The sequence below is a fragment of the Quercus robur genome, chromosome 9 (assembly GCF_932294415.1).
Source record: "Quercus robur chromosome 9, dhQueRobu3.1, whole genome shotgun sequence".
In the NCBI taxonomy this organism is placed as follows: Eukaryota; Viridiplantae; Streptophyta; class Magnoliopsida; order Fagales; family Fagaceae; genus Quercus; species Quercus robur.
This window is the reverse complement of record NC_065542.1, coordinates 10166791-10177252: the sequence shown is the minus strand read 5'-3', so window position 1 is coordinate 10177252 and position 10462 is coordinate 10166791. Positions and strand designations below refer to the sequence as shown.

Sequence of the window (10462 nt, the reverse complement as noted above, 5' to 3'; positions counted from 1 at the left end):
CAAATCACAATTATAAAATTATAAATTTTGTTTCCTCTTAAAAAGACTTTAACAAATAAATATACCACGTACTAAGCAAAAAAAAAAAAAAAGGTAAGGATAGCTATCATAAATCAAGGGACCAATTATTTGTCACACAAAATATATGAAGTGTCTCTATGCTATCAAATATGTGAAGACTAATTGCCCTAGTTTTGCGGTGGTGTTAGCTTTTCTTTGCATTTAAAGTTTAGCCAATTAACTTGATTCACCTAATTGAAATGATGAATTAGTTGAATTTAAGTTGTCTCCTACATCACTTGTTGGTCTCGCTGGTGATGATGATAGGAAAGGCTTGGAAGTCATTTGTAAGCATTCAACTTCTCCTTCAAGCATTTCTACAACTTTGTTCATTGAAGGACGGTCACTAGGCTTCATCTGTATGCACCATCATCTTCTTAACAATTTTCTTCTCCTCCTCTGTGGCATCTTCTATTTCTATGTTATTTCCTTCGCTTAATTGGCCATAGACCCAAGTTGGGAAGTAAATTTGGCTTGAATGGTCTGCAAATGCATTCACGTTCTTTCTTCTACTTGCCATTTCCAACAATAACATGCCAAAACTATAAACATCAGTTTTATAGGAGACCCTTCCAATATTTTTATAGAACAACTTTGGGGCTATATATCCTAATGTTCCCCTTCCAGCAGTCAAAGACACTATGCTATTATTTGTTGGATAAAGTTTTGCAAGCCCAAAATCAGAAACTTTGGGAATGAAGTTCTCATCAAGAAGAATGTTATGAGGCTTTATATCAAAATGTAGAATTTGCACGTCACATCCTCGATGCAGATATTCAATCCCACAAGCCACTCCAAGAGAAATCTCAAATATTTTCTCGATACTTATGGGGATACTTTCTTCTCGAGAAAAAATGTGTTTTTCAAGAGAACCATTAGGCATGAATTCATATATAAGGGCACGCTTTGGGCCCTCAGCACAGAAGCCAATGAGTTGCACCACATTCATGTGGTGAATTCTTCCAATTGTTGCAACTTCGTTGATAAATTCTTGCCCATTAGTTTTGGAGTTTCCCAACATCTTTATAGCAAAAAGAGGGCCACTTTCAAGCTTTCCTCTATATACAGAGCCATAGCCTCCTTCACCCAATTTGTCCTTGAAACCTTTGGACATCTTCCTAATTTCAGAGTAAGAGTACCTAATTGGCATGAGATTAATTTGGCTTTGCAGAAATTCTTCAACAGCATCATACATTGATAAATGTCTCTTACGCCACTTATAAATCAAAAACGCCACCACACATGGAATCCCCAAGATAGTCTTTGTTTCAAGGTAAAATAATACTGTGCAGAAAAATCACCAAAATAACTATAAGAAAACAAATTTGTTGTTGCGCCTGTCACATTTTTTAATTTTTAGTTGAAATTATGGTTAGACTTACAATCACATACCTTCTTAACCCTAGTAATTAAGCACAATATATTTTGTTTCATGTTAATGTAACTAATATTTATGTCTTGTTTGCATGCATGGTAAACTATTTTTAATCACAATCTTAAGGAATGATATGCTAAAAAAAATTAAAGTTGAAGAAGAGATTCAGGTTATTACCGATTGCCGGAGTTAAGAACAAATTTTCTGCAAGAAATATAAACAAGAAGAAGGTGAAATTACCTTTTGCTAACGAAAAATGAATTACTAATTAGTGAAACAAGTGACCTGAAGCAAGAAATATCAACAACCATAAAAGCCGGTTGACATTATAATTTATATATATGGTCTTAAAATTGGGATGTCACTTCAATTGAGTCGAGCTCAATCAGATGCTTTTAGAGTTCCCAATATGCATTAGTTGTTAGAACTTAGAATTATATGGTTAAATAATTAAACTTATTATTTCTCAACATCTTAAACTTTTGAAAATTTTTGCAATTTAACATTAGTTAAACTATGGCTAGGGCTGAAGAATTTGCCCATCGAGTCAAGCATGATATTTTAATTAGGTTATAATGGAGTAAATGTTCAGACATGCGTTTTGCATTGAATACTATGTACTAAAACTTTATTATCATGGAAAATTTGGGAGCCAGAAAAGGTAAATTTTTATTGAGAGGAAGCTAATTTCTTAAGAAATTATATAACTTTTACTTTTCATATCATCAAGCTTAAAAGAATGAGATTGTTAAAATTATGATTAAATAATTAAACTTAACATTTTCTGTTAATTTAATCTTTTGGGAAATTAGTAATTTATTATGGTAATAGAGCAGGACATCCTAGATTTGATCCCTTGTCAAATTTTCTTTTTATTCCACTAATTACTATGTATGTGTTTGACTTTTCTTATAAAATAAATAAAGTTTAAAATGATAAAAATCAAACACATGACATATTATTTTTACCAAAAAGTAAAACAAAAGATTTGTATTCGTGTATTCGAGATCAACCAATTACCCAAGTACATGGTTATTTATTTCTCTACCCGCTTCATCAGCACGCATCAGGCGCTATTACTCAAGCAATTCTATTTCCTTGTTCATTCTGTGTATTAATTACTATCCTTCAAAAAAACCTTTTTTGAGATTGAAACCTCACCAACGAGTGAATCATATGATATTGCGTCCCACCAGTGTGCACTTTCACCAAAAGAATATCCCAAACCTGCAATTTTGACAAAGAAAGAAAAATATCAACGTTGAGAACTTTAAAATTGAATTTAGTCATTATACGACTACAATAACTATTCCCTAACATGTTTATTACATTGTAATGGATGGGGGTACGCACGAAGAAGCTATCTTCTTCAAAAGTTCGATAATTATTACTTTTCGTTTACTTAAGCACATATGTTTAAGATAGACCAATTGATTGCCCAACTACATGGTTATTCCTCTACTTGTGTCATCATCACACCAGGAACCATTACTCATACAATTCTATTTAATTGTCCATTCTATATTACTCTTCAAACAACTTTTTGAGATAGAAATTACCTCACGGGATCATGTCAAGCACTCCTGCAATGACAAATAAAAGAAAAATATATCAGCGATTGGAAACGTTAAAATTAAATCCAGTCATTATACTGAGACTTGAATAAAAATATCCTAGCATGTCTATTATATAGGTAATAAGGAATTATGGATGGTGTATGCACCATGAAGTTTGTTCTTATAGAAGTTTAATAGAATAAATCCATGAATAGTGACAGTGGAAAAATGCAAGAGTTCAGAAAAGGAAGAAACTTGCAAAGGGAAAATAATGGTCAGCATGCATGTAAGGTAGTATTTAATTAGAGAATGGAAAGTGTTATGACCTTAAAAAATTCGATACTTTTTTACATTCTATTTCCTCAAGCATAAAATTTTGAGATCAATCAATTGCCCAAGTACATGGTTATTCCTCTGCCTGTGTCATTATTACATGAGGAACAATTACTCATACAGTTCTATTTTATTGTCCATTCTATACGACCCTTAAACAAGTTTTGAGATAGAAACCTCACCTCGGATACGGCCAAGCACTCCTGCAATGACAAATAATAATAAATAAAAAAAACATATCAGCGATTGGAAACCTTAAAATTAAATCCAGTCATTATACTGAGACTTGAATAAAAATATCCTATCATGTCTATTACATAGGAAAGGAATTATGGATGGTGTATGCACCAAGAAGTTTGGTCTTATAGAAGTTTAATAGAATAAATACATGAATAGTGACAGTGGAAAAATGCAAGAGTTCAGAAAAGAAAGAATCTTGCGAAAGGGAAAATAATGCACAACATGTAAATTAGAGAATGGAAAGTGTTATGGCCTTTCTTGCTTTATTTACCCACCAGTACTGACGTCGCATTGAACATGGTTCGCCTCATCGAGGTGGCAATCGTATACTGCTATTGGGCAAACACTTCCACAAAAACCAGAGAGCCATGAAAGCTCAAAACCATATACCAATTCATTGTGGATGTCTGTACAGGAGATATTTGGGTCATCATTATCTGTTGGCCACGAAGTCAGAAACATCTTCTCTACTTGGCACGAGTCCTCCATTTCGGATGCGTTGGTTCTACCAACTTTAACATATCTATACCTCTTGGAATCAGATATAGAAGAAGAGTTGTCATCATAATTGCAAGTAGAAGTGTCCAAATACAACGGAGAATTCACTGGTTTTTCACAGCTCATCAAAACCAAACTCCGTGATAGTTCGAGATCCCAGTGATTCGCCTTTGTCCACTTTTTCAGGTGAGTGTCATATGGATTGCAATAATATCGAGATAAAGAATAAGTCGGGGTGGAGAAGGAGAAGTAATTGTCCTTGTGTATGCTCGAGTCCACAATCCGGATTGTGTAGTTGATGTAACTGATTTCCTGTACGTAGTATTTTCCTCCATTTAAGTGTAGCACCGTACGATTGTTCTCACACGAAAGTTCATAACTGGAGTCCCCGCAGTTTTCTGGGTCGGTCGACGGAAAGGAAAGCTTATGCTGTGGATATTCCCACAAGAAGAAGCGGTACAGTTATCATTAACCATAGCATTAGCACAGCAAGTAAGAGCAACAAGGGCAGTGAGTCCTACACTGAGCATCGATCCTCTTGCCATTGAAGTAGACAGAGAGAGGAATATTTCCACTAGTACACGCTGGAAAACTTTCACAGCTGTAGACAAACACAATAAAAACTTCTTTCTGTTGTCTTCAAAGCATGTTCAACAATAAAGTAAAAAAGTAAAGTTTCCACATGAAGAAAGATGAAGCGCAAGTTTGTTTGTTTGTTTGTTTGTTTTTTTTTTTTTTTGTGGGTCAAAGAAGCGCAAGTTTTTTTTTTTTTTTTTTTTTTGAAATGAAACTCGAACTTTTCATAAAATTTGAGATTGAAATACAACAAGGCAGAAAAAACAAAGCCAACACTAGCACTTTGATCTATCAAGTAAAAGCAGGTTATGAAGCCAAGGGGGCTCGAACCCTATCCAGGTTTGAGACATCCTAGCCTTTCTGACTTACTGAGCTAGCTTATGTGCTACTTTGTTGTAGTCCCTTTTCAGATGCAGAACTTTCCAACTCCTAAACTGATTAAGAAAATTAAGAATACCATGAATAATAGGGCCCATAATTCCATGGCAAGATCCTGAGTTCACGACTTGGACGGCAATAAGGGAGTCTGATTCTATACGTACCTGAGGAAGCTTCATCTCAGCCGCCAAAAGAATCCCGGCCTCAATTGCAAGAGCTTCAGTAGTCTCCACATCATAGGAAGCATTCAACAAAACGCCTCTTGCAGCAACCATAATACCTCTACATTCACTGACCCCACCAAAAATTCCTCATCATCCCCTCCAAATCCTCACAGAGACTTTTAGGCAACAGAAAACAGCCCATAGTATAGGTGGGAACCGCTTGCGCTACTGCCTTGATAAGAATTTCTTTTCCCCCCATCAAAAGCATTTTTTCCTTCCAACCCGAGAGCTTTTTCCCCACCTTTTCTTTGATTTTAGCAAAAACTTGTGTTTTGGACTTTCCTATTAGAGATGGGAGACCCAGATACTTCCCATGTCTTGTATGTTGCATAGGTCCCAAGATGTCCATCACTTCCTCTTTCATAGTAGAGAATGTATTGTGGCTAAAGAACACAGAGGATTTATCCGTGTTCACTTGCTGACCCGAGGCATCTTCATACTGCTTAAGAATCTCCACCATTTTGCTGCACTCCAGATTCTTTGCCTTACAGAAGAGTAGGCTATCGTCAGTGAAGAACAGATGAGTTACTTTTGGACTGCCTTTGCATACTGATATACCAGTGAGGGCGTTATTGTTGTTTGCTTCTTCAATGAGTGCTGAAAGGGCTTCCGTGCATAATAGGAAGAGGTAGGAAGAGAACGGATCCCCCTGACGCAGACCCCGGGAGGGTACTATGCTGCCATGTGCTTCCTCATTAATAATTATGGAATACAAAACCGTGGTGATGCATCTCATAATCCACCCTATCCATCTCTCTTGAAATCCCATTCTTCGCGTTACCTCCTTAATGAATTTCCACTCCACTCGATCATAAGCCTTGCTCATGTCTAGCTTGATAGCCATAAATCCATCTCTTCATTCCTTTTTATGATCCAAGTAGTGCATTAGTTCAAAGGCCACTAGGATATTATCTGTGATTAGCCTCCTTGGTAAGAAGGCACTCTGATTTTCTGAAATGAGCTGTGGTATTGAGCAATATCAATATCAATATATAGAGCAATGCACCAACAATATCTGGTGTCAGCACATACGTCATCTCGCTAAATTAAGTATTTGACAGTTATTAAGGTTTTTTTTTAGAAGATATTTTTAATTATTATAAGCATTCAGTTAAATTACTAACAAATTGTACGTGTAGCAGTAAGAAAGAAATTATGAAGGCAAATGTAACGGAACTTTCTCCCAAATTTTGTAAAATAATATATTTAAGTATGTAGTTTTTTCTTTAAAATCCTACTTAGGTTGCATTTGGTATTGGCTTAGAAAGCCAATTTTTATTACTAGTGAGCTTATTTTTTGTATTATTTATAGGTCTCATTACACTTTTTAATATTATACATGGGTCCCAATGTACTGTTTTAACTACTTTTTAGCTTTATTTATAATATTTTTAGCAATTTTTTTTAAATTTAAGTGAAATTAATCTTATTTTAAAAACATAATTTTAATACTTAAAATCATATTTCTAAAACACAACTTTAGAAAAAATGATACGTTTTCAAATAATCGTTAATTTAAATAATTATTAATAAAAAAATTATTTTGCAGAATTATGTTATGAAGCATTTGTTAAGTTCTACAATGCACATCATACATAGTCTCCCAAGTTCCGAACGGTGTATTCCATATTTGAAGTAGATCATCAGCACATAGCCCAAGTTTTTTTTTTTTTTTTTTTTTGCTGAATAAAAACAGCACATAGCCCAAGTTGTTGAAAATGATTAAGTGTGTGTTGTGTGTATGATGAATCTCACCTTAAGCATATATTGGGTAGATCTAAATTTTATTAACAAGTACTACCAAGATTTTGAAACCAAACTGTTCAAAGAACCAGAAAAAAGAGGTTCAGCCTCTTTGAGGTTAGACTGGGGTTCAATTAAGGTCTAGCCATGATATGTAATTTAATCTTTATTAAATTTAATTCATAAATTGTCTTTATATATTTTTATTAAATTTAATTCATAAATTGTGTTTATATATAATAATTTTCTATATCTTACCAACTTAATGGTTGACATGTTGGATATGCATATATCAACCTAGAGAACCCAAGTTCAAATCCCGGTGCTGACTAATTTCAACAAACATCATATGGGCAAAATTGTAACAAAAAAATTCGGCCCTTGGGCTGGTTCTCGATGTACTGGATCAAACCACCCAATTTGGTCCAGGAATGATAACTCAATAAACCTCAATTTCGACCAGTCTTTTTAATGTATAGAGCAAATGTGATTAGCATTTTTCCAAGGGTTGTTACAATGAATTAACTAATATTTAAAATTTAAGAACACCCCATAACTTTTTTATAATCATAATAATGGGAGAGGGGAATTTGAACTATGATTCTCCTAGTTATGAAGATGGATTGTGTCACTAAGATACAAGGCTTTTGAGAAAACACCCAGTTTTATAATATCATACAATACTTATGTACCAACTATCGGTAACATACTAGTAACTTTATTCGCCCTCTAGGAATATAATCCTACTTACAACAAAATAAGTTATTGATGTTAGAAAAAATCTACTATTTAATTTTTGCAATTTATTAATGTTAGTCTTTTTATATAATTTTCATTATTTTATTTTTAGACTATTTATTTCCTTGTTTTTAGGTGCTTTTAATGTTGTTTGGTCAAGTTAGGATTTTATACGCTTTCCTAGCCGCCCAAGGGTTTCCTAGCCGCCTTAGATTTTCTAGCCACCCTAGGTTTTCTTCTTATTATTTAAACGCATTGTAGCCTCCAAAGGAACTTCAGTTTTCAGATTAATAAAATACATATTTTGTCTATTGTTTTCTCTAGTGGATTCTAAACTAATCACCTTGTGGATTCGAGATTTACTACCACAAACTAACAATTTAGTTTTTGTTCCATCAAAAAGAATATTGTGTGTACTTTCTTTAGGCTTCCGTGACATCAATTGGTTTCATAACCTTGACTTACCCTGGCCTGATAGCTAACCAGTGTGATGGTAACCACCACAACAACAACAACGAAGTTGAAGACGCAGTTCTCACCAAGGCTGAGTTCCACCAATTTCATGAAAAGAGACAACAAACTATGCACGAAATCCAGCAAGGCATTGCTACTCTTCTTATTGGGAAATTGTATCACAACAATAATGATCAATATATTGATTAGCTTCTTATTTGGAAGAGTATTTTAATTTTTGGAAGATTTGTGATGAAGAAAAAGTACGGCTTGCATCTAATAAATTGGACGATGAAGCAGAGGAATGGTAGGAAGACATTCAAATTGATAGAAAGTGTTGAGGTAAGCATCCAATTCGCTCTTGACAAAGAATGAAAAAGGATATTAATTTATTTATGGTTTCCTAATGACTATTATGATATACTAGATTATACAAGTTTTGATTATAAATCTGTATATTCATATGAAAAGCAATATGTTCAAAACATGAAAGGTCAACCACAAAACCAAAATTATCACAACCAAGTCCATGTGTCAAGAAGAGAAAAGGATTTGAGGGTTGACAAGATGTAACCAATTTCTAAAGAAAATTTTGAAGTGGTTAAAAAAATTCAAGATTTGCAACAAGTTGTTGAATTGAAACTTGAAGATACCACTTGTAAAAAATTTGATGAAGAGGTCAAAGAAAAGAAGGTTGAGTTGATTGCGGATAATGACACAAATCAAGAGATGGTAATTATTGAGAATATTGTGGAAGATTCAACTGAGGTCAAATATGAGGATGAGTCCACAACTCACAATCCACAGGTTTTGGTTCATTTGTTGAAGATGACTACACAACATGTTGATTTTCTTGGAGTAGAAAATTTTAATTTTATTATCAACCCTTTGTTGATTGATGTTGCAAATAAATTGAAGGTAGATGAGAAGAGATTTTATGAAGGATTCAAGTTTCAAAACCAAATCAAATTATATTAAGCATTCAAAGTATTTGTTTATTTGGAGCGGAAGATTTTAGATTTCGACTATCAACTCGAGGATGAGTTTTTTTCAAGTGGAGGGGTCTGATGTAGGACAAGATTTACTAATTAATTTTGTAATTTCTTAATTTTAGTATTTTATGTAATTTTCGTTATTTTAGGTTTAGACTATTTATTTCATTGTTTTTAGGTGTTTTTAATGTTGTTTAATTAAATTAGGATTTTATACACTTTCCTATCCACCCATGGTTTCCTAGCCACCTTAGGTTTTCTAGCCACCCTAGGTTTTTCTAATTATTATTTAAACACACTACCAAAGACAATTCAATTTTCAAATTAATAAAATACAGATTTTGTCTATAATTTTCTCTGGTGAATTCTATACCAATTACCTTGTGAATTCAAGGAACCCATCATGGATTTGAGTTTTACTATTAGAAATTAACAGTTTAATTTATGTTTTGTCAAAGAAAGCATCATGTGTGCTTTCTTCAGGTTTCTGTGACATCAGTTATACTTTGGCACAAGAGGAGGTTTTATTTTGCTGCAGTTTGCTCGAATTTCAATCAAACCTTCAACTGATTGGGTATCAAATAGCTTCAATCAGTTAATTCTTGGAACATGCACGTTGAAAATGGAAGCAAAAAGGGCGTTAAAGATTGCATGTATTAGGATGGAGGAGCTGGTTTAAGCACTTGGAACAATCCACGTTAGGTGAAACAGTGAATATGGTAGGTTGGTTAATTCCACAAAAGCCCTGGCTACTTTAGCATTTGAATTTATTCTCTTGGCTGCTCACTTGATGAAGGCGCATACAGCCTTCTTATTAGCGAAGGATGATGCAGGCTGTTGATTATTGGCTTGAATTTGGTGGCAAATTCAGAAATTTTATTCAGAGGGAAACCAAGTCAAATTGATCAATAATTTTCAAATACACAAAATAAAAGATGCATAGTTTTAAAAAAACAGAACACATATATACATAGTTTATATTTAAAAGATGCATGTCTTTAACATAATTTATTTTAAGGACCAAAAAAAAAAAAAATGAATTCTATATATTATTTTCTCAAATAGATATAAAAAAAAAAAATTCATCATGTTAGTTTTATATAATTCACGACAAATATTTTCTTTCATTAAGTCATGTATAATTATCCTGTAAATTATATTAATCACAATTAATATTCTTTAAATATGTTTTTATAGATACAATAAGATTTGAAACCTAAAATATCCTCTCTCTAATAATTGTCTTTTATTATTAGGCCAAGTCACTAATTGGTTTCTTCTTTTGTTTAGGCTAGT

At 33.3% G+C, this 10462-nt stretch overlaps 2 protein-coding genes across 2 annotated transcripts in view; both read right to left on the bottom strand.

The window, feature by feature from the left end:
- Nucleotides 1-406: 406 nt before the first annotated feature.
- Nucleotides 407-1207, bottom strand: LOC126700689 (rust resistance kinase Lr10-like). The gene has a single exon (XM_050398894.1). It carries the CDS (start codon nt 1172-1174, stop codon nt 407-409), a length of 768 nt encoding a protein of 255 aa, XP_050254851.1. The 5' UTR covers nt 1175-1207.
- A 2700-nt stretch (nt 1208-3907) lies between these two features.
- The window catches only part of LOC126698110 (LEAF RUST 10 DISEASE-RESISTANCE LOCUS RECEPTOR-LIKE PROTEIN KINASE-like 1.2), a 62415-nt gene continuing 55860 nt past the window's right edge, over nt 3908-10462 (bottom strand). The window contains exon 2 of the mRNA XM_050395128.1: nt 3908-4093. Coding sequence (XP_050251085.1) covers nt 4032-4093 — 62 coding nt within the window. The 3' untranslated portion in view covers nt 3908-4031. The remainder of the gene's footprint in view (nt 4094-10462) is intronic.

What these genes read in the sequence shown, in the direction of transcription:
- LOC126700689 (XM_050398894.1), bottom strand. Translation starts at nt 1,174, where the DNA reads ATGTCCAAAGGTTTCAAGGACAAATTGGGTGAAGGAGGCTATGGCTCT.